The sequence below is a fragment of the Ceratina calcarata genome, unplaced genomic scaffold (assembly GCF_001652005.2).
Source record: "Ceratina calcarata isolate Rehan_Ccalc_2016 unplaced genomic scaffold, ASM165200v1 scaffold183, whole genome shotgun sequence".
NCBI lineage: Eukaryota > Metazoa > Arthropoda > Insecta > Hymenoptera > Apidae > Ceratina > Ceratina calcarata.
Window position 1 is genome coordinate 129,175 of NW_017139757.1, and position 23,858 is coordinate 153,032.

At 41.7% G+C, this 23,858-nt stretch overlaps 6 protein-coding genes across 8 annotated transcripts in view; 2 read left to right on the top strand and 4 right to left on the bottom strand.

Annotated features, from left to right (window-relative positions):
- The window catches only part of igl (IQ calmodulin-binding domain containing protein igloo), an 83,278-nt gene extending 81,749 nt beyond the window's left edge, over positions 1–1,529 (bottom strand). The window contains exon 1 of the mRNA XM_018038085.2: positions 847–1,529. Within this exon, the coding sequence (XP_017893574.1) occupies positions 847–919 (73 nt within the window). The 5' untranslated portion in view covers positions 920–1,529. The remainder of the gene's footprint in view (positions 1–846) is intronic.
- A 595-nt stretch (positions 1,530–2,124) lies between these two features.
- LOC108633091 (BUD13 homolog) lies at positions 2,125–4,880 on the bottom strand. Of its 3 annotated transcripts, none has more exons than XM_018038075.2 (5): positions 4,494–4,880; positions 2,947–4,213; positions 2,723–2,877; positions 2,462–2,646; positions 2,125–2,387 (listed from the first exon to the last, which is right to left on the bottom strand). In XM_018038075.2, the coding sequence occupies exons 1-5, from the start codon at positions 4,607–4,609 to the stop codon at positions 2,215–2,217; spliced, it is 1,896 nt and encodes a 631-aa protein (XP_017893564.1). In that variant the 5' UTR covers positions 4,610–4,880; the 3' UTR covers positions 2,125–2,214. The 3 variants fall into 3 exon arrangements, with proteins under 3 accessions (XP_017893564.1, XP_017893565.1, XP_026666832.1); XM_018038076.2 differs by having other exon boundaries at positions 2,947–4,426; positions 4,494–4,585; XM_026811031.1 differs by having other exon boundaries at positions 2,947–4,347; positions 4,494–4,573.
- A 407-nt stretch (positions 4,881–5,287) lies between these two features.
- Positions 5,288–10,876, top strand: Vdup1 (arrestin family protein Vdup1). Its single transcript, XM_018038080.2, has 6 exons — positions 5,288–6,250; positions 6,885–7,009; positions 7,476–7,693; positions 9,100–9,246; positions 9,500–9,721; positions 10,189–10,876. The coding sequence occupies exons 1-6, from the start codon at positions 6,138–6,140 to the stop codon at positions 10,378–10,380; spliced, it is 1,017 nt and encodes a 338-aa protein (XP_017893569.1). The 5' UTR covers positions 5,288–6,137; the 3' UTR covers positions 10,381–10,876.
- On the bottom strand, positions 10,718–12,720 carry LOC108633098 (UPF0235 protein C15orf40 homolog). The gene is made up of 4 exons (XM_018038084.2): positions 12,363–12,720; positions 11,252–11,342; positions 11,053–11,180; positions 10,718–10,987 (listed from the first exon to the last, which is right to left on the bottom strand). The coding sequence occupies exons 1-4, from the start codon at positions 12,486–12,488 to the stop codon at positions 10,892–10,894; spliced, it is 441 nt and encodes a 146-aa protein (XP_017893573.1). The 5' UTR covers positions 12,489–12,720; the 3' UTR covers positions 10,718–10,891.
- On the top strand, positions 12,243–13,675 carry LOC108633097 (coiled-coil domain-containing protein 124). The gene is made up of 4 exons (XM_018038083.2): positions 12,243–12,332; positions 12,727–12,891; positions 12,960–13,225; positions 13,298–13,675. The coding sequence occupies exons 2-4, from the start codon at positions 12,733–12,735 to the stop codon at positions 13,494–13,496; spliced, it is 624 nt and encodes a 207-aa protein (XP_017893572.1). The 5' UTR covers positions 12,243–12,332; positions 12,727–12,732; the 3' UTR covers positions 13,497–13,675.
- Positions 13,600–20,865, bottom strand: LOC108633095 (uncharacterized). Its single transcript, XM_018038079.2, has 3 exons — positions 18,287–20,865; positions 14,665–15,046; positions 13,600–14,238 (listed from the first exon to the last, which is right to left on the bottom strand). Exons 1-3 carry the CDS (start codon positions 20,071–20,073, stop codon positions 14,113–14,115), a joined length of 2,295 nt encoding a protein of 764 aa, XP_017893568.1. The 5' UTR covers positions 20,074–20,865; the 3' UTR covers positions 13,600–14,112.
- Positions 20,866–23,858: the final 2,993 nt, after the last annotated feature.

The following is a 23,858-nucleotide window of genomic DNA, read 5'->3' on the forward strand; positions in this document are numbered from 1 at the left end:
GGACCGAGAAAACACCGTAAACTCGAGTAATAATGCCAAAACTACCCATTGAAATTATGTCCCAGCCCGAGCGTAGGATTAAAAAAGTTCTTAATCGCAAGCTTCGTTAGCCAGAATCTCGCTCGAATCGTATTCTTGGTAGAATTTTAGTACGGAATACGAAAGCCGTCCCGCGGATCGATTTCATTAGGATTTCGTTAACGCTCGCGAGATTCCCGGCGTTTTCGTACAACGAGCGTCGCGACAACCACGGGCGACATGAACAACTTCGAAGGACCCGGTATGGAAAAAAAAGCTCATAAGTAATTCTTCGAATCTGTCCTTCAAAAGGCGAGGAAAACATTCGAGGAAACGTTCCTGGCCTTCGACGACTTTGCAAGCGATTTTCAGCTACTTCCTCACGGTGATCTCATCGCGGAATTAAAATAACCGACTACTCGACCAATTTAATGCATCAAATGGAAAACGAGTCACTCAACAATATTGAAATCGTTTTCCACGGTTCAAAGAGAGAGTATATTGTTTTGATATTCGAAATGAATTGTTCTCACTCTTTAAGTGGATAACTACGTACGATTTAAGTGTCTCTTACAATAAAGCAATACAAGTTCATTCACACTCGTAGGCAAAGAGCACTCTCTAAATAGACCACAATTTTTCAAAATTCGGCTAGGACGTATTTCTATGCGCGTACTTTCTTTTTTTGAACATATCATATAGAATATCATTTTCTACACGGTAAAAGGCCAGCATGCTGAAAACGGATATTAAAGTTCCGACGAAACACTCGTATCACGTTTACAATAAATAAATAAGAAAACGAGCAAAGGAAATTAATTTACTAACCGCCGTTCTTCGCGTCTTCCTTCGCTTCATTCGCCACCGGCTGGACACTCTCCTTGCTCGTGTTGCACCCCATTTTCACTCGCCTGTTCTCGCTCCTCTTCCTTTTCTCCTATCCACTCGATTCCTTCTGTATCCTCCGATCGCAAACGCCCACCGTTTCTACGTACTCGCGACACTCGCCCGTGTAATTCGCGATTACGATCGACTAAGCGGTTTTCTCGTTAACATCGAGAGAGGGTCGTTCGAATGTACGGGAAGTCGTATCGAAAAAAAGGGCCGCCTCTTCGGACGTATCCTCGACAAGGACGAATTCGATTTGGTGCGAAAAAGCGATCACAGCACGGTATATTTCCGACGTTCCTCGCGTTCTTTTTTTGTACGTTCGACTCTCTCGTGGACCGGACAGAGGGGTGAACGAACGGCACGCCGTGGTACCGGCACGTCTAGCGATTCGTCGGGACGAAAATACAAATGATTTCGCACAGTTGGTCAAACTGGACGTATCGTAAAATTCGATCGGTTCGCGTATACCGGCTGGTTAACAAAAATATATATACATATATAATTACATATACTAGATAAAACACTGTACAAAAGCTACTTGTATAACCGGCGAACACTAGAACGTCTAACCTACGGGTGTCAAAGCACGAACACACTAGTTCCCGTCGGCGCGGCGTTGCGAGGCGTACTGACAACCGGCGACGACCCTGCCCTTGCGTCGCGACTACGCGAGTCGATATATATTCCCGTTTATCTGTGTGCGTACGCGTAACGACTATGTGCGCGCGAAGACCGATAACAATGCGCTGCGACGCGGCCACCGCAAAAACTTCGCGGCAAGCAAATTCGCCGACGTGAACGCGTGCTGCCTGTTCTTTTTTCTAAGAACCGAACAAACAAGTCTAAAGTGTACGACCACTCCCAATTGCTCGCACTCTGTGCAAAGACAACCGTTGTTTTCCAAGGTTCAATCGATTTCATAAGCGGACACATCGCACGGTTGTTTTGTTGCATTGAAACGAGACCAGCGGACCGGCGCCAGGTCTTCTCGTTTTCTGGAACGAATATCGATTTCCCAGTTTTGATAATCCCGTATGATGATTCATATTCACGGACGCGACTCACATATCTGTTCGCGTTCGTCGCGTGACTGATCTTGGGAATGGTACTGACAACTACTACCTGCATTTTTAACGTTCCTTCGGCATGCGCGATTCTCTCCACCGATAGGGGATTGAGACGGTCTTGATAAAAAAAATTAAACAGGCTTGTGCATTAGGTTAAACAACAGAAATTGTATTTTACAATTTCGATTCTTCGATTCATTACTCCTTGTGTGATAAGTAATAATGAAATCAGTGTATTTTACATATCAGAAGTACTCCATTTGTAAGCTTCTTCTTGACGAGCCAGCTTTGCGTTTTGAGCCTCGAACCATCGCTTCTCGTATCCATTGCTTCTGTCAACACCATCCCATCTGTGGCCGGGTTTGATACCGAAACGATTTGGCATGAACGAGCCCTCATATTTTGGTGCATCTGTAATAAATATCACGTAATTGTAAATAAATTAAATCTGAGGAATTGAATCTCGAAAGAGTGCGATACGCTACCTGGTTTCCGTTTTCCTTCCTTTATTTGTTTCTGTTTAATATATTCCAACATGGGATCACCTTCTCTGTCCTGTTCTCTGAGTCTCTTGTCCAAATCAGCATCATCAGCATATCTTGCTAAGGGTTTACTCATTTCGTAAAGATCGTCTTTCAGTTTTTCTTCACGGTCGCCAACTTGCTTTAGACTGTAATAACAAACCTTAAATTTTTACTGTATTTACAATAAAATCTTATTTTACGAAGAGCTGGACGTTTACTTACCCTTTTCCCCATTTCGCATATTTTTCATCCAATTCCTCCTGCCGTTTTTGTTTCTCACGTTCTTCTGCTGCTTCCGCTTCCAAGTTACGTTTCCGGCCAGTTTTAGTATCACGTACAACCGTAGCTTGACCGACCCCGGTAACTTCTTTGCTCAGCTGGAAATTAAAAGATCAGTATAATTCTCGTGTGAAAAAAATAAAGAGATGTGAAATTTCTGTACGTACCTTGCTGAAATGTTCGGCTTCGCGTTTTTTGTACGCCTCTGTCTCTTCTCGCAGTGCTTTTGCATTTTGCAATCCTGCTGTCTTGCCATCCAGTGTCTTCTTCATGCGTTTATCGTTGTCTTCTTCGTCAGAACCTCTGTACCTCGATTTCCTCTCCTTATTATGGAAATCCTCTCTATTATCTCTATGGGAACGATATTTGTAATCATGATCGCGCCTACTCTCATGTTTGCTCGATTGATATTTATGAAAATTCCTGTCGTCTTCTTTAAATCTATTCGTACTTGTGTCTACGTTCCTATTTCTCCTACGAGGTGGACTCATGTTTGATTCGTAATTTCTTTTATCATTCCTCTCGGAATATTTGTGATTCCTATCGCGATCTGATCTTTCGTCCCTATGCTTATGTTGTCTTGGTGGACTCAGATTATTTCTCTTGGCATCCGAATCCATGTGTCTCTTCCGCTGTCTCGGCGGACTAAGATCTGAATCAGAATCCCGCTGCTTAGATTTATGCTTCTTATTTTTTCTTGGTGGACTCAAATCTGAATCATAATTTTTATTTCTTCTATTTCTTGGTGGGCTCAAATCGGTATCAACATCTTTCCTACTTTTTCTAGGAGGACTGAGATCCGAATCAGAGTCCTTTCTCCTTCTTCTAAGAGGACTGAGGTCTGAGCCATTTTTCTCTTTATGTTTTTCAGACCTGTGTTTCTTACTTTTCCTTGGAGGACTTAAATCAAAATCGTATTGATTGTTCCTTCTAGGTGGACTCGAATCAGAGTCAGGAGATGATACTTTCTCTTTCATTTTTGCTTTCTTATTGATCTTATGTTCTGGAATGTTTAGTTGAGCATCTTCACTATCGCTGTTTTGTTTTTTCTTTTTCGATTTTATTCTCGGTGGACTTAAATCACTGTCCTCGTCTCTTCTTGATTTCTTCTGCTTTTTAGATGCCCTTGGAGGAGACAAGTCGTCATCCAAACGTCTCTGTTGTCTTCTCGGTGGACTTTTGTCATTGTCAGATTCATCTCGAGTTTGCCTGGACTGCCTAACTTCTTTATTTACACTAGTGACGGTTAAATCGCCGCCTTCGTCATTAGCCATAATTTTCCATCTCCTTTTATCAGAGAAATCGACTGGTCCACGTTCGTCCACCACTCCGGCAATTTGTGGTGCATCTTCTGCGTCGATGAAGATATCAAATTCATTCTCTTCCATCGGTCTCATATTCTTGAGGTCTAAGTCATCGTCAATGACCTTCACTCTGGAAAACACATCTCAAATATTGGTGCAAAGAAACGAGCAAATCCTCGTGATCAGTTTACTATTCATTAACGTTGGTTAAATCATCAATTTTGCAATTGGCTTCGAAAATACTCCTTCCCATGAATTAACGAGCTAACAATAAACGAAATACATTTGTTTTTATTTTTGTCAAATATTCAATGTACCCCAGGAGGTAAACAATTACTATAACCTAAAACACAAGGGTCTCTTGTTGAAACCGTCGACACCAGCAGAAGTATTCCTAGACGGCAACTTACGTTCTCTGTCCCAGTTTCGTCTTTTTCTTTTTCTTCTTTTTGTCCTCGACATCTCCAGAGGATAGATATTTCTTCAAATATTCTTTCTGGTTTATTACTTTTGTTTCCATTGTCATATCGACACTTACATCTACTCACACTGCTAAAATGGCGAAAACTGACCGCCATCGCCATCAGGGACCTCATAATTTTTCCCTCGGCCGGAAAATGGGGACGACGCGACCATGGTAGGGACCAATACTTGGTGGGGGTATAGTAGGCATGGTTAGGGAAGGCGCATGAGGAGAATAGTAGTGGGGATCGAAATACGGGCGAAAAAGAGGGGAAGCGAGCCGTGCGGGAAAAATTATGAACTCCCTGCTGCCAGTCACTGACGCACTGATGCGCGTACTGACCTTAGTTGTCAGAGAAGCGCACGACGCTTCCCCCACCATGGGGACCGCTTCCACAAGAGGCCGTTACAATCGTTATTTAAATTTTACCCAGGCGATTATTATTTATTTTTGCTGAAAATTTATTAACACAGTAAACCAACACTAAGTGACTGCGTTAAAATATTTTAAAAGAAATAAATGTTAATCTGTGCTAAGAATAATTCGAACCGAAACTCGAATTGACCAAAACTTCGATCATTATCTTCATTCGCATACTAAATACACCTTCAGACACTTACAAATACCAAAGGGTTAAAAACTGGAAAGGGTTCAAGCCGTGGAAATAAGCAACTTGAACCGTTAGTGTAATAAATTCTAGTGTAAAAAAGAATTTTTAGGAAATGTACCTTATATATTTAACGATATAAACAAATGATTACATTTACTGTAAAAGAACTTAAAATGCTTCAAAGAAAATCAGAGTAGGTATCGATTACTATTCGCGTACTAATGAAAAGCCTGAAGACACCCACGGGTTCCTGGATGGAAAGGGTTCAAACCGTGGAAATAAGGAGTTTGAACCGTTAGCGCAATAAAGAATACTTGGAAAATGTACCCACGAGTTGGGTTGGGATAGGGATCTATGCTAAACGAGCCTTATCGAGTTTATTCATCGATGTACAGTCAGTTGAAGTACAGCAACGCGGTAAAGCGAAACGATCTACGTAATCCTGGGGCTTGGTGAACTGGTAGCTGTTCTCCATTGGCCGACGGAGGAAGGCAGGTAGATACATAATTACGTTCGGCTGGAGGTGGAAGCGACGACACAGGTAGGGGAGCGAAAGTGAACACAGCTCCAAGAATGGGCAGGAAGAGACGAGGCTCCTTGAGCCAGCGGCATAAAGTTTGACGGATAGTAGCGTGGGTGCTCTTCGTTATCAATCGTTCTCCACCGATCGTTGGGATCGACTGGCTTCGATCGGGATTTATCGTATCAGAGTCCGAGGAAAATGAAAGTGGACGGGACTCGATCGGAAGGCTGGCCGGTCGAATGAGGTTTACCCGTGGATTCCAAAGAGAGAAACGCAGCGTGCGCAAGGTTATGAGCTTGGTTCGATCACTGGCACGTTCCAGTGTCTGGCAGTGATTCCTCGCTGACATGCACGCGGCCCCCGCTGCAAGGAATTTCAAAGTCTCGGTGCGTAATCATAATCGGTTCTGTCGCGGGCCCGTGCTGACGTGAACGATCATCCTTGAACGATCCGGGACGATGACGCGAAAGTTGAGCAAATTTTTGATACTGTTCGACAACACGAACCTGTTGTACTTTCCCGGTCACTTTCTGTCGGGCCGTGTGCTCATCGAACTGGACGACGAGGCCTAGTAAGTATCATTGCACGAAATTTCGATGTTAGTACTTAAACGTGTTAAGGACATGTCAACAGTTTAATCGTCCGATGACTAATGACAGTAATTAAAGAAATAAATCGCTCTTCTCTGTTGAGGCATCAGCATTCACGTGAAAGCGTGGATTACGTCAAATAATTACTTCAGTCATGATGGACTCGCGTAATATCTTCTGTTATAGAGAAACAATTTTAAAAATATTATCCATGACACGTCTGATTGCAAATAAACGAGTAAATAATTGAAAACTGTGTATCTATCTCATTTGTTTGGTGTTTGATGAATATTTAAAATTAAACTTTCTACTTTGTGGTCATACCGTGAAACAACGTGTCCCGTTAACGTGCACAAGCTTTTTCCACTATGCAATTACACGCAGCGAGCCCGCAGAATTTTAATTCGATTTAACAACTTCCAGGTGTCAACGAAATTAGACTACTTTCTAGAAAGTGCAGCGAATAAAATATTTATAAGCTCCTCTCACTTTTAATCGACCCATTGTTCCTTTTGTACCTTCAGTCCGCGTTCACTTTTAACAAACATTTATTTCAATTATTTCATACCGCGTGCTTAATTTCTTTCTCTATTTTAACAATGTATTCTATTGTAGTGTTTCAGGTTTGCATTTTCATGTGATCGGAGAAGGAGTAGTGCGTGTACGCAGCCAACGCGCCGAGAGGGTCTACGACAAAGAGAACTACATTGATTTTCGTATGAGATTGCTGGGTGAGCCAGGTAATGAAAAGAAATTGTATTACGGTACATTTAATGTAACCCGTTAAGACGGACACGATGAACCTTAGATAATGTGGCCCTGGCTAATAAACCAGCGGCCAACAACGTTTTAACAAATAGACTAGCTTTACACATTTGGCTATACGCAATGCCCGATTAATTATTCAGACCGAAGTTCAGTTTTTGACTAAATAAAATTCATAATTCTTCGTTCTTCCAAATATAATGAATTACAAATATGATTAATAAATTCCTGTGATGTATTCAGCAAACCCTGTCGATACTTTTAATCAGCTCGAGTATTAAACTCTGCACAAAAGCCGTCAATACTCGAGTTCAATATCCTGGCGGTATTGTAAAAATTGTCCACGGCACACCTGCGCGCTGCGACTCGCATAACAATATAAAAACTGTTCCTCGTTCGATGTTTTGTTGCCGGCTACATATACGACGCCTGAATAATCAGGAGAGGGACCGTCGCTGCTATCGCCGGGTATCCACAGCTTTCCATTCAAATTAGGCTTACCCCTGGGCCTGCCGTCTACCTTCCTGGGTAAACATGGCTGGGTACAATATTATTGCAAGGCTGCACTCCGCGAGCCCGGCGGTTTGACGCACAAGAACCAGCAGGTCTTCATCGTGATGAACCCCATCGATCTGAATTTGGAGCCGCCAATCCTCGCGGTGAGCATTATAAAATAATTCATGAATTATTTTTAATCCAGTTACGACGTTTATATCCATTAATGTGCACGTTACCCCTTTGCATCATTTGGAAAATGCAAAATTGATCCACAGCACAAAATTTTAATTATTGTATAAAGATTTTTCAAAATGCAATTCGGCGCATGTATGCGCTTATGATGCAAATGATTAATATTACTTTGTTTAATGAAGTATTGCTTAATTATGTTATTTGCTTTGAGTTTTCATTCTGTTTACGCTTTCTACCTGAACCGCACAATTAGGATTAACCACGCATCCTAAATCGCGAAACATCGCCGGTCGGTTGATTTTATTGCGATTGCGATTACGCTAAACGTGGTATTGCACACGTAAGGATTTAATTTGCAATCGAGCCCGCACGCAACACGGTCGTTTCATTTCTAATCGGTTCCAAAGCACCGGCACTAACGAGAGAAACGTCTACATCTCTGATACGTTATAAAATAAAAGGATGACTTAATTGCAAAATGATTTCGTTTCAACATCGGACTGTCTCATTCGTGTCAATGTTTATACATGATGCAATTAATGGGGAATAATGATAAAAAAATACTCTATTATCGCTTATGGTAAATTGTGTAAAACATGTATGCAACACGGGATATTATGCACAATCAGATTGAAATTGATTTTCTTCTTCGCCTCGGATAGGTTCACGTGTTTCACGAACCATTTAACGAGAAAATCCAACGAGATTTGAAAAACAAGGGACGCTTTTTCACGCACGCTTTCATCCTTGTTGCACACTGTTAAATTAATGCTGAATTCTTGAGGCTGTTTAGCATAACCGAGCCCCGAATAACGGACAATGGCCTTTGTAGAAAACGACCGCGGCTCTTGCAATTCAGATTTTCTCTCTCGTTTTCTTGCTATTCAAATTCAACACACTTTTTCCTGTTTTCTTGACAAGAATTTCTTCCCTTATACTTCGCTACTCATCGTCCTCCTGAACTTTATTTTATAAAGATGTGTACCACTTCGCGCATAAATAACTGCCCACGCGTTATGAAAGCACTTTTCCTCATTTTTATTTAAATGTCCTCCAACTTTTTAATATGCCGAGGAAGTGGCATTTGTTTAGAGGTACAAGTTTTGTGGGAAGTAGTTCTCAGATCCGAGAAACACGTTCACACCATGCCAGATAACGTGTAACATAAGATAATTATTACGTAGGCACGTGACATTCAGCTGCGAACGCGACCGCATTGTTGATTCAACTGTATAGTTACATTCGTTGCACACACCTCGCGTTGCATAATCCAGAAGTAGCCGGTACAAATAGAAATTCAATGATCTAGGGTTGCAAGAACGTAAATCGTTAAAAAAGAATGTATGCAATTTTCTTTTCTTTCTTTTTGAAATAGCAACCAGCGAGGCAAGAAATAGAGCAGAGAGTCGGAGTCTCCTGCGTGTCCGGTGGCCCTGTATTCTGCAGGGTGAGTCTCGATAGAGGCGGATACGTACCTGGCGAGACTATCGGCATTTCAGCCACTGTCAGCAATCGGAGCAAAGTACGTATCGTATTTCGATCCCGAAAAGAATGTCTACCTTAGATCAACTTAATATGATACTGCTTTCGAAAGGTGAACATTCTCTCAATTCAATACATCAGCAAAGAAAGCAAGTTGTCTTGCAAGAATTTAGGAAGCTAATAAAATACAAGAATCTAATAATTCACTTCTTTATTTTAAAATTATTTTTAAATACAACGTTAAAAGCTTGTATCATCGAAAGGTATAAGCAGGACTGAAAATGATTCAACAGGTGACGATAAAATCGACGAAAGCATCGTTGACCGAGACGATTCAGTACTTATGCCGTGGCAAAGTGCTAGCGAGCGAGACGAGAGAATTAGCGAGCGTTTCCAGGGGTAAAATTCGCCCGGGCGAAGGCGAGGAGTGGTTGAACGAACAGATGTACGTACCACCCCTGCCGCCTACCAATCTCCGTGGCTGCCATCTCATCAACGTCCTTTATCACGTCTATGTGAGTAAAAACGAAAGCTGTTATTACTGTAATTACGATTATACACGTGGCGCGCGAGTAAATGCGTCGTTTGCAAGCTTCTTTTATACGGTCCCCTTTTTCAATCATGAAAGTACTATTCATTGAGTTCAAACGTGCTCCGGGTTCATGCTTTGAAATTATGTTTGTCTGAGAAATTGAGAGAGGACATAGTTTATTTAAAAATTTCTACTTTCACGAAATGCATACTTTACCAACTTTCTCGACTTCTGTGCCATTGTACAATACCATTCTTTGTTCACAGACATTTTGCCCTAAATGCATGCCAATGATCGTCACAGTTATACTCGATTCTTATACACTTATACCAAATTTTCTTAAAATCTTTTTACCAAATTTACTTACAAATACATACTATTAAAACTGAAATCACGTTCTTGCCAACCCAATATAATTACATTTTTATGAAGTTTTTCATTATGTTATAGTTTGTGATAAGCCCGAAGAGCTTGGATAAAGAGATTAAGCTTCAAATACCAATCGTCCTGGCCACTTATCCTCTAAGACAGGAAGGTGCACCAGCAGGGACCGCGCCTTCGAAAAGAGGCGCGCATTACCCGTCAACGTTGCCGATATTTCGGCCGTGGCTCGACGACAAAGCATTCGAAATACAAGAGTGAAGGTCGGATCAACTTTCACACTTGTGACGGCGGTATTGTAAATTGAAGAAAGTTAATACGCTTATAACAAAACTTATACTCGAATCAAACTCACAAGTCAGCTAAACGAGATTCGTTTAGTAAAAAGAAGTAATTAAACGTACTTATAAACGAATCAACTTCGTTGATATCTTGTAAATGTCTATGACTAGTTAAAAATATTTATGATACTTTTAATACTTAAAAAAGTATTGCAGATAATATTTCGAACGAGGATGTTAAGTGTAAAAATGAACAGAGCGGTTTTAAATGCTGAAAATAATCTTATTATTAACGAATCATTTTTACGAGGTAACAATTGTATAAAGATTCTATTTTATTGTATAAAATAATCAAACATGTTCGTGTATTGAAGTGATGGCCATATTTATGTACAGTAAATATGTCTTATTATTAAGAGGAGTATAACATTACGAATATTAAAAAAGAAATAATCATTATGATGAAAAAATGGGAATGTTGTAGTAAACTGTTATTTTGATGTTCCCTCTTGTCCCTTTAATTTTTCCAAAACCTTTTCCACAGTGGTGTTCTCCACTACCACAACTTTCTGTCGACTTTTCGAACCCTATAAAGGACAGTCATTTAAAAGAGACCTTAAAACAGTAAAATTTTATGGAACAGTGTACGAACTTTGTCTAACGATACGTCAGACTTTCTCATTCCCAATACTGAAGCTACATATTTTACAAGTTCTGTGTTCGCTTGACCTTCAACCGGAGGCGCGGAAATCGCGACGCCTACCGCATCCTCAGAAACACCTACAAAGGAATTCGCACCTTTGAACATCTGTTATCCTCCTTTTAAGGTCGCTTTAAACAAGCAGTATCACCTGTTATACTATTATGCTTTGCACCAGGTTTTGCTGCAATTTTTATAGTAACATTTCCATCTTTATTTACACTCACAGGCCCCTTGGGTCCCTATCAAAGTTCAACCCATTAGGGAGTAAATGCAAACAAAACTGGTTGCATTAAAATATTATTTAAAATATTGACGACAAATCAACAAAACAGATATAATGACACACATATATGTATAAATATTCTACAAAGTCTAGTAAAGAACGAATGAGAATAAGCTACGGGAATAAACAAATAGCAGACTAAATCTGTATTTTTATGTACGTAAGCGCATGATGTTCTATTATAAGAGATTAAGGTTGTATAAGTCGTGAGATCTCTACCAAAAGTTTAGGAGATACAATAAAAGGCCGTGTCCAATATTTGAAGTGTTTTATTAATGTGATATCTAGTAACTGTTAAAATTTCAATGATCTGTCATTCTTTTTATGTAACGTTTCGTACAACATTTATTAAGACTTCAAATCTGAAATAGGACAATCATCTATCCTTGAATCGCTGACGGCATTATTTGCACGTAGCTTTTTTACATTTCCACGGTAATATGTCCCTACTATTTCCAAAATACAGGAAGATTATAATTTCAATTATAAAACGATGATTAGATTAAAAGATGACAAGATATATAGTTCCTAACTGATATCAAGCAAGAAATAATTTTCTGTACGACCCGACAATGAAATTAAGAAACACGATCTACCCTTATCCCAAGCCCGCCATATGTACAACCAATCACGATCGAGCTTCACGCGGATATAGTAAGTAATTAACGTATAGATCATTAAGAGTATGAAGAGTTAGCCCCTAAAGAAATCAGTGAAGTGGTGCGTACACGCAGTTGTTTCGAGCCCGTAATCTGCACCTTCCCTTTCATATTAAATGAATTAAATACCAACGAGGTGAACCGGCGAGACTGCGTGTACGTTTGACAACACTTTTCCTTGTAGATGGCGCCTTACGATGTCATATGCCGTCATCCGCACGGAAGGTGTTAATAGGTGATCGGATCACGATCACGGTGATAAGTTTTGATCATCGCAACCGGAGCCGGTAAGACACTGCTTCGCGCCACATACTAACCTCGTTCACCGCCACTTTCGGAGCTTTTGCACCCTTCTTTGATCCGTGTTTCGGCATACCGCGAGTGTCCGTGAGATATCGCAAAATACCTTTGCGAACGCGCGTACCAGTGTAATGCCAATTCATTCGCTATTTATCGAATCACGCGCGAGATAATTTTTTGGCCAAGATAATTTTCAAATTCAATACCATTGATTCTTTAACCTCAACACAGTCCCAAGGCGATTAACACCGTCTGCGCACGTGTGGCAGTGCTACCAACCATCACCCTAATCGAATTTTACGTTCCCGCGAATTATTCGATTGTTCACAAAGTCTAATAATAAATTTCTCCAAGTAATGTTACGCTTGCGGTAAAATTTAGATCAGTATGCCGAAAAAATTCGTCGGTGAGAATAGCAAAGCTGTCGCCGCGCGGGCTAGGAAAGCTGCGGCGAAAGAGGCCGAGAGCACGAAGAAAGCACTCGAGGCAGAAGAAAAGGCTTGGCAGGACGATGACCGGCAATTATTAAAAAAGAAACAGAAACAGGTACTGATTCGAATTTATCAAATCTTCCTATATAGACACGTTACGATCTCTTTAAATCAATTTTATAGGAAGAAATAGAAAAGAAGCGGCAACAGCAATTAGAGAAGAAAGCGGAAGTGAAAGCTCTTCTTGAAAAAGAAATGGCAAATATAAAAGTGGGTGGTAAGCAACCTGCGGCTAAGATAACGAGAGCAGAAATTGTCTCCGTGACAGAGAAACGAAATCAAGTCGCGTTGAAGAAGAAGGAGGAAACACCGCTCGAGGAAAATTTAAATAGGCTAACGATCGAGGGTGAAACTGCTCACGGCATAGACGAGGCTTTATCTGTTTTAAGGTGAGGATCGCCGACTAAATTCTTTACAAATGAAATAATTGTAATATTAAATATTATTCTTTTGTTTTACAGTACAAAGGAACCAGAGGTCGATCACCATCCGGAGAAACGCGTAAAGGCCGCATACGCTAGTTTCGAGGAGAGGATGATGCCTATTGTTAAGGAGCAAAACCCTACGCTCAGGTTAAGTCAATTAAAACAAATTCTGAAGAAAGAATGGATGAAATCGTCGGAGAATCCGCTCAATCAAAAGTTACTTCTGAATCAGTGATCGTTAAATGGGAACTGGGAACCTAAACACGCATAAAACATTACGAATGATTAGACGTGGAACGCGAGACTCATTAATATGTAATCATAAATCGGAAAACAAATATCTGTACACAATTTTATTGTAAACGAATAAGTTATACTCCGGTAGAATACATAAAATAACATTGTATAAAATCATCTTTGGTATAACTTATGCGCTGCTACATAGCCTCTACTTTACATTTTACACATCTCATTTACAAACCGGACCTCCTTCGGGTTCCGCACGTTCATACACGACGTTCCGTGTATACGTTTTGGCACAGTTACTCAGCAGACTTATAAAACTACGTGAACGTCGATGCATCCGGTTAATTTTCTGACTATGCAACACTAGACGTGAAAATTGATATAAAAAAAAGGATTCTATAAAAATCGGTTACTTCATTGCAATCGTATAAAACACTTTATACAAACGAATTTTCACCGCTGAATCGTATGTACAAATTACGAAGGCACCCTACAATTTTCCTTTGATCTCCTTAATTTCTTTCATTCATCATTCACGTACAAATACCCGTACAGAGAACTTGATTTAAATATGTCCTAAGCGCGTCAACTTATTTATTACGTTTCTACCATTTTTTGTTCTTCCACAAGTCTATGAAACAGTGTATCATGTGATTCACCTGCTCCGGGCAGTCAGTCATGGGATTGTGACCGGCGGTCGGGATTGCCTCAAGGAAACCTTTCACCATGGTCTAAAAAAAATGTCAAACGTAATAATTACAATCAACAACTGAGAAATGAAATGAAAACATTATTTTAAGATCTGGATGTCTTCTGACGATCTAGCAATACTTTATATTAATAAAACCACTGAGATTATATTCCGTGTAAATTATTACTAGACTACGTATTTTTATGCAAAATAAGCAATTGTGATATCGATTTATAAAGTGCAATCTACACTGAGATTTATAGATGAATGTTTCAGAAATTATTGGATAAATGCATAAAATCCGCAGTCTACCAATACATCAATTGACGATCCCAAATTCTATCAATATAATTAAATACTGCATTAACGCAATCTTCGACCATAATGACGATCGTGCTTACACATTGCACAATATGAGCATAACTGTACGTGGTTAGTCTACCTGGAAAGAGGTAAAAGAACGTACCCTTTCCATTTGACATTCCTGTACAAGCGACACTTTGTTGTCCCTTAGGCCATGTATGAGAAGCGTCGGTGTACATATCCTTCTATGGAACACGTAGTCCCCTTCCGGCCAGACCATGCCGTCCAAAACGTATTTCATGTGCGAGGGCCATTGTTCCGGCGGCTCGGGACCGCAGTAAGGGTGTTGACGGCCCCTCGCGGAATACAATATGTCCCTGTGAAGGCCGCACATTAAGAAAGGTGCGAAGATCGCTCGCAGAAAACAGCGACCGGTGCTTTCAGTGCTGGGCGCCGCTAACGGCGTCGGGCCACCTCCGGATATCAGGACTAGTTGGTGGATGCTATTTTCGTATTTGCAAGCCAACGCCGCCGCGAAACTGCAACTGCAATTAATGGAGAATGATCCAATAAAAAATTACACGATAATAATGTGGACACGTGTGTATATTTTAAAAGAAAATAGAGAATGCTAGCTCAGTTGATAGTTCTGATTCATAAATCAAGATTAAATAAACGAGACCTGACCAATGTTAAAAATGTAGGTATTCTGTGTTAGAACAACAAAACCGCTCATTGACATTAAACACAAGAGTCCGCATAACTGAGATTCTCGATAACAATCGAGACCATCGGACAATCGCGACCTGATCTTATTGTATCTACTTAATTCTGAGAAAACACCTGATTTTTCCTTGTTTTCCAGTCTGAATCCGAGATAAGAACAAATTGATTGTAAGATTCTTTGTATTAATAAATCTGTAAATGAATTATTCTTTAAAACGTATTTCATCGGTATTTGTACAAATATTGCATTGCTTGAGGATAAGATAAGCCGAGAATAAATTCACTTACAATGTATTAGTAAAGCTTACTTCATAAAATCTTAATAATGAAGGAGTCATTGCATTACAACACGGATGAACTCTGCTAGATGTCTTTTAACGGATTTTAATAGCTCGTTAACAGAATCCAGCAATCTCGTTTAATACGCGACGTGCTTTCCGTGCGCGCGTAATTTATACTGCGTACATTACGCGTCTTAACCCGTGTTCCTCGCGATGCATGTAGGATATACATATAGGTGTTAATCTTCGGCTATTGAACCGTAAGTACGTGGTTCGTGGACGTAGTCGACGGCCTACATGTCGTGTCGCAATGTTGCGAGGAGAATTAATAGAACTCGTTATTACGGCACCGCGCGTCTCGTGTAGGTCGCGATTGCCAGCCGAGTGACCGTATTCATTAACGATTTGCACAATAAAAGCCAGGAAGCTCTCGCGAGGTAGCATGAATTTTAATCGCCCATTAAATTTTCAGTTCCAATAGACCTCAAAAAATAAATACACAAATAAATGATTCAACAAAACGAGTATTGAAGACGTTCTGTATACATGTACTTCCATTAACATTCGGTCATGTTTCAAACTGAATAACTTTCTTAACATTGGACCAAACAATTTTCTGTAAGATGTTACAAGGCTTACAATTAGTTTCAGTCAGAATTGCAAAAAAGAAAGTAAAGGACATTCTTAATTTTTTTAATTCGAGTCTCCAATAAAAATATAAAACATGCTTTTAGTAGATTTAATTATAAGTTAGTTGCACGTACAAAGTTTTACATGTTATTTATTTTTTTCTTGGAAATTGCGATGAATAGGAATTTTTTAAGAAATTAAAGTTATTCGATCCGACATTTTAAAAGGTCTCGCATTTTGAAATGTGTCCGTATATTAATGAAGCTCACTGTATCTCCCTAATTAATGTATTAATTCCGACAGGGGAAAGTTCGTCGTGCCTCGTTTTTGCTATTATGATGCAAAAACAGTCATTTGTTTTTAGTGGCCGGCCGGCAGTTCTCATCAACATAACATCGCTTGGCACGAGATAAACCGTAATTTTCTCGAAGGGAATATGACAAAAAGCGCTCAAGTACGCGGAACGTTATAAGAACTACTAGAATGCCCGTTCGAGGTTTACGCGGGTTAAAAATGAATCGATCACAGCGACGAATCTGAAGAACTCGAGGCACGCGGATTAAATGCGCGTTCAGGTTCACCCATTAGCCGTTTTGTCAGGTGAAAACGCGTTGCCCGAATGCGCAACGGATTTCAAACGTCAGGGAATTCCGCGATCTACAGATATCCGATAAGGCACAACACACGGGACTCGCGTGTACCCAGCAATTACATTACACCAGATGCTTTTAAACGGTCGAAGATAAGTTAAGCGATTACCGGCCGCGGTTTCCACTAGTCACGGTCAAATAATTCTATAATGAACGTCGCTTTGTTAAAATGCGCCGCGTTCCTCGGGCCAGATTATGCGAACCTGAGAAAATGATCAATGTCAGCTACGTCTTCGAGAACCTATTCAGAGATCGCAGAATTCAGATAATTGTTAGATTCACGGATAATTTTAATAAAATGGAAGATGACTTGCAGGTTTATAATAATTTCGAATTTAATTATAAGTATCGCAGTGTTAAATAATTATAAGCAGAATGATCGCTAGTTAAAGGTGATATAAAGGCACTGGCAATTGCGATAATGAAATGATTTCAATCGCCATACAAATGCACGCGAAGAAATTAAAGTTATTCGATCCGACATTTTAAAAGGTCTCGCATTTTGAAATGTGTCCGTATATTAATGAAGCTCACTGTATCTCCCTAATTAATGTATTAATTCCGACAGGGGAAAGTTCGTCGTGCCTCGTTTTTGCTATTATGATGCAAAAACAGTCATTTGTTTTTAGTGGCCGGCCGGCAGTTCTCATCAACATAACATCGCTTGGCACGAGATAAACCGTAATTTTCTCGAAGGGAATATGACAAAAAGCGCTCAAGTACGCGGAACGTTATAAGAACTACTAGAATGCCCGTTCGAGGTTTACGCGGGTTAAAAATGAATCGATCACAGCGACGAATCTGAAGAACTCGAGGCACGCGGATTAAATGCGCGTTCAGGTTCACCCATTAGCCGTTTTGTCAGGTGAAAACGCGTTGCCCGAATGCGCAACGGATTTCAAACGTCAGGGAATTCCGCGATCTACAGATATCCGATAAGGCACAACACACGGGACTCGCGTGTACCCAGCAATTACATTACACCAGATGCTTTTAAACGGTCGAAGATAAGTTAAGCGATTACCGGCCGCGGTTTCCACTAGTCACGGTCAAATAATTCTATAATGAACGTCGCTTTGTTAAAATGCGCCGCGTTCCTCGGGCCAGATTATGCGAACCTGAGAAAATGATCAATGTCAGCTACGTCTTCGAGAACCTATTCAGAGATCGCAGAATCCAGATAATTGTTAGATCCACGGATAATTTTAATAAAATGGAAGATGACTTGCAGGTATATAATAATTTCGAATTTAATTATAAGTATCGCAGTGTTAAATAATTATAAGCAGAATGATCGCTAGTTAAAGGTGATATAAGGCACTGGCAATTGCGATAATGAAATGATTTCAATCGCCATACAAATGCACGCGACAATTGGTAGTGAAGGACGAAGCCACATAGGTAACATGACACTGATTGTGATATCTACTACGATCATGTTTTCATATGGAATTGAAAATAATTTTAATATGATAAAAATGGAATTATGTATAATTACCCATAATTATGCGCGACCAAGACGCACTTCTGGCCGGGCTTGAACGCGTAGTGGCAGAGTACGGTGTCCAGGTCCTTCAACAACTTGTTAAAGTGATAATCCCTGCATCGACCGGGCGCGGAGCTCATCCCGTGGCCCAACATATCAGGCGCGATGCATGGATAGCCCAAGGCGGAAAAGTAGCGAAGCTGGTGCTCGAAGATCTCTGCGGACGAGCCGAAACCGTGTAGGAACACAATCATCGGCTTTCTGTTCCTGCGAATCGTAACCACGTCCTCCGTCTCATCAATGTTCGGCCACGTTTTCCTATAATCTTCCAACTCGATAGACACGGTTTCTTTCTTCGCATCGAGAGCTCCCAATTTCACATCCACAGAATCAGTGGTCGGATTCGTGGCAAACTTTTCTCGTCTTGCGTTACCCTTTTTGGCCCCGAAGGACGGTTCGTGGTCGTCCTTGAATTCCAGCCGCAGTTTCTCGAAACTGGGCTCGTTAACAGTTTCTTCCAGCTTCTCGAGATCCGCCGCGGGCACGCCGCTCGCGAGATTATCCGACGAGATATCGATTCCTCCGCTCGAATCCCGCGGCTCGACGCTCCTTTCCGCATCATTCTTCCCGGTGACCTCCGATCCCTCGGTGCCTCGATCGTTGCTCAGCTGCCCGCCGCTTCTCAGAACCTCCGTTCCCTTTGTCGACCGGCCCCGAGCGTCGTTCTCTTGGCCACCTGTGCCGCTCAAGTCCTCCCAACTGTTCCCCAAGCCCGTTCTGCCGAGTTTCTCGTCGATGATCCTCAGCAAAGACTGCTCCAGGCTCGGCTCCTGATCCGGCTGGAACTCGATCGTCTCCACGCTGTTTATCCCGGAATCGGTGCAGTCCAACTGCTCCAGGACTTCCGTACCGATGGACCGTCTCAAATAAAAGTCCAGAGAGTCCGGCTGATTCGTCGTGCCGATAAAGCCGCGATTCACGTAACCTCCGTTGTTCTCGTTCTTCGGTCCCTTCTCGTTCCTCTCCGGGTGAAACGAGAAGCTGATGTCGTTGAACGTTTCCTCGTTAGAGGATTCGTTCGCCGGTTTCTCTTTATCTCCGGCCGATCGCCGGGACGTCGTACAGTCGTTTCTCTTTCTAGAATCCCTGACATCCTTGATAAGAGTATCCTCTGCGCCGGCGATGTACCTCACCGTGTCGTCCAGTATCTCTTCCAGCAACACGTTGATATACTTCTCCAGGTCTTTCACGATTTTATTTTTGATCGCTTGTTCGTCCGCTTGTTGCTGGTGCTCGTTCACCTGAACCGTGCCTTTCGTCTCCCTCTCCTCCGTTTTCGTCAATCCTTCGTTCTCCAATCCAGGGACCTGAAGCTTTTGCAAATTCACGGACACCCTCTGTTCGAGTTCTTCGATCGCGCGTTCGTTCTTCTCAGCTTCGCAAAGACTCGTCCTGATCCTGTTCAACTCTTCAGAAATGATCTGCTCCTCGGCGGTGCTCACTCGGTTCGACTGTCTGAAGGAGCATCTGCAGTTCCCCGAGGAGTGAGGTCGCCTGGACCAGCGAGTAAAAAAATTATCGATTATCGATTCTGGCCTATCGTTCGTATTTTCGTAATACCAGCCGGTCTTCAAGCTTGGTTTCAAGATCCTCAAGGTTCGCCGCGGGCCAACGATGAAGAAGTCGCAGTCCGTGAGTTCTACTTTGCTCGGACCCACCCGGTTCCTGTTTCGCCAGTACTCGAAGAGTTTCGCGTACCATGGAACTACCGACCGAGCCTCTTCTCCCTCCGAAGACATGTTTCAAGCAAATGTTCGTCGCTTCGCGCGATCATATATGTCGCTCGATAGAATTCTTCGTCGTTTAGTATTATGAAAATGCGACAAGCAATTATTGTTAATTAAACATACGTCAGCACTTGAGAAGGAGCTCGTTTCCGTAGTTACGCACGAGCTGCGGCTTTGCAACGCTGATACTCTCTGACTCACTTGGTCGCTTCTTCCTTGTAAATAGAGACAGGTTTAGCAGGTTGAATATCGTAATCGCAAAAACACGCGATTACTCATGTTCCATTTTATATATAAATAAAAACGTCCGAGCCTTCCATACAATTTTCCTAGTTGGCAATTTCTGATGTAGTAAATACTTCTGAATTCGTTCCAGGCGCTACTCTCCGTCCGTGTAACTAATGGCTCAGTCTTTTCATTGAGTACGTTCGTTTTTGTTGCACGTTGAACCCATTCATACGTACAAAAGAGTTTTCATCCGCGCGTAGTCTTCGCGTCCCTCTCGGGAATTCTTATTTATAGAACAGCGTCCTAATGTTCGCCGGATTCCGCGGCTCGTTTCGTACTAATGACTTCGTTCGATTTTTCTCAGCTGCTTTGTCGTTCCACCGGTTGCCCGTAGCCTTGCAACACTTTTCCCGCGTTCCCTGCAATCGTTGCTCGATTTCCCCGCGACCAACGAAAGTAACATTTCTCGGTTGCACCCTGTCGTTGATTACGCGGTTTACGGTTTGCTGGCCCGTCGTTTCGGAATAGCTAATTGCTACATTCGATGTCCATACCTGCGGCAACGGTATAACGAGCTCAGTTACACAAAAGCTTATTAACGCTTTCCAATTTTTAATATGAAAAACACGAAACTCAACAATTTATATACTGATTAATTTTTCTCTAATTTGTTGCCCAATTAATATAATCAATCATTTTTCTAGGGTATAAACCGAACCGTTGTGTTGCATTCTAATGTCGTTTCGCATAGCAGATGACGAAGGCGAGCCTGAACTAACGGTGAATTAACAGAATTCTTAAGTTCTTATACTATGCATAATCTCGTCATTGCGGTAACAGAAATGGCTCGTTCTATACACGGTGCGTTTTGAATTTATGAATATATACAACCAATGTATGCATATATGTACGTTACGCTCATCTGTTCTGCAGTTTCTATACGGTGTAAGTGTGCGTTGCATTATACATGGTATCAAGCAATGCATGAAAAGTAGGAAGCTATATCTACAGGGTGGTTAATTTGAAATTAACCCCTTCCCGTACTTTAGCGACTCAGACTCGCGATGAAGATTTTTGCCCAAATATGAATATCGCGAGTCTGACTCGCGACCAGATACGTGGGGCAAACATAAATATCACGCGTCTGAGTCGCGAACAGATACTTAGTACAGATAGTACTTATAATTAGTACAGATAGTTTCGTCGAGCTAAATGGCACGGGAAGGGGTTAAGAACCCTGATAGAAGTTTTTAAGCAGCGTACAATCTAATTGCAGTATCATAAATCTTGACGAGTTTTTATTCTGCAGTGGTTCTTAAGACAAGGAGAAGGTACACACATGAAGGAGGAACATGACATAAGATAAAGTGCCGTGAACTGCACACAGGAAGAAAGAAGGTAAACAGTGTGTACTGAGTACAGATAAGAAGCTGAGGAATTAAGAGACACGGAAGGTGGAACTATTATAATATAAATAATAAAATACAATTTGAAAATGTTATTTTTATGCCCCGTTCTTGTCAAACTGGTTATTAAGATCTAGTTTTCGTGTTTCAGCGCGCGAACGTGATCCGGTATTAAAAAAATGTATCTAGGAGCCGCTTTCCTAGATACCACGATCGACTTTCGCATATATATTTATGGCACCGTGTATCCTGTCACAATTAAGTGTTGGATACGGTTGTTTTTGTTCGCAATCCGTAGAAATTAACCGATAGAAAGCTCGATTATAGCGAGCACTTCCTAATTTATTCTCGCACGAGCGAGAGTACACCGACGGCGTTTTAAGTCCATCCCCGATATGATTAACTCAAGGCGCCCATTAGGCGAGTTATTCGAATAAATCGACATACTGCCAGCATTACTCATCGGGCTGTGAACGGCTAAAGCCGCCTCGTATTTGCACGATTTTCACGAAGGAATATTGCCAAATTGGCAGAAGGGGAAACGATAAAAAGTAGAAAGCCAGAGAGAAAATGTATTTTGGTATAAGGAAATTTAATTAATTTACATTATGGGAATGAATGTTATTATGCAACCAGATCGTAGAAAATAATATTGAGCTGATACATATATACTTAATTATTTTCGTTTCCAACGAATACATTGTTACTACAGCTCCAATAAAACATTTCCGGTTCTACGCTAGCTAGACGATGAATGCTCTCCTTACATAGTAGTTATCACCAGGAAAAGAAATGTTATACAATATTCATACGCAATCCTCATTTGCATTCTTCCAATTCCTTTCCTTTTAAATACATTTCATACGTAATACGACTAACATTTAAGTTTTGTTTTGCAAATTAGAGCAACAATTACGTAACTGTAAAAATGTGTTCGTATCTCAATAAAATTTCCTAAAAAAAAGTATTAGCATTTAACGTATTAATCGAATAATTCCTAAGCGCGAAACTAATTGCAGTCAGGGGACGTTGTAAGAGCATTGAAAGGTTCAAACGGTTTTCAGCCTGTCCATTATTATACTTGCCCTTCGAGCCCCGACCGTCTTTTTTCCACGCGGCAAACACGCGTGGTTCAAAGCTCACTACGAGCTTTCCCCATCCCTCGTCCACGCGGCGGCCACTTGTTGCTCCTCAGTGATTCTCACACCTCTCGCACTATCAGTTACCCGAGTCACAATATTGTTTTCACGCGTGAGATGCTATCAGACGGTACACATCCAGCACGTGTACTCCTTGGAGTTCTTGACACTAGACTCGCCTGATTTCACTGCAGTGTCACTAAAAATAGTCTCCGTAACGGAACCGCGTACGCACGGTCTCCGAAATTCTTTCGTCCCGAGCGGCAGCGCGCGCGTTAAGCACGTCAATTGACACTTCCTCCCGACGCGGACTGTTCCTCGCGGGCAAAAATCGGCCGCCAAACTGGCCACTTTCACGAAACACCGCGCGACGGGGGCACTGGACGGTTGTTCGTGCTCACTGGCTCGCTACCTCCGATTTTATCCACGGAAAAGCTTGTTACACGTCTTCCGACAGGCACGCTCGGCCGTCCACGTCGGTTCCCTGCTCGATTCGTCGAGGACAGTCCGAGGACGATCGACGATGCACACCGTGTCGCAGAGCCCGAACGACTGGCAGGTAGCGCGCATTTTCGTAGGCGTCCAGCGACGAATTAAAACGGGAAAATTAAGGACGATTGACACTGAACCGCCGCACGTCGGGTCACGGCGGCCATTGCGCGTCCCGTCCCGTCCTCCCGTGGCTGTCCCGTGGCACACGCACGCCGCCGTGCGCGAGACAGCGTCACCCCACCTCGCGCTGCACGCCTCGACCTATCCGGTGTACTCAAAGTACTCAAAGTCCTGCCGCCATGCCTGTTGCGCTATAGTGTTCCAGCGCACGTATCCTTTTGCACTATACAATTTGGGACAATGATTCTTGACCTGTTTTGATTGACAAGAACATAGTAATAAATCTATGCTTCATTTTTCCAACCCTCGATTAACATATTTAAATAAATAGGGTAGACGTACCATTTGTGATCTTAACAGTTTCTGCTACTTAACTGCTATAAAACTAGGTATAAAGAAATAAACGGTAATC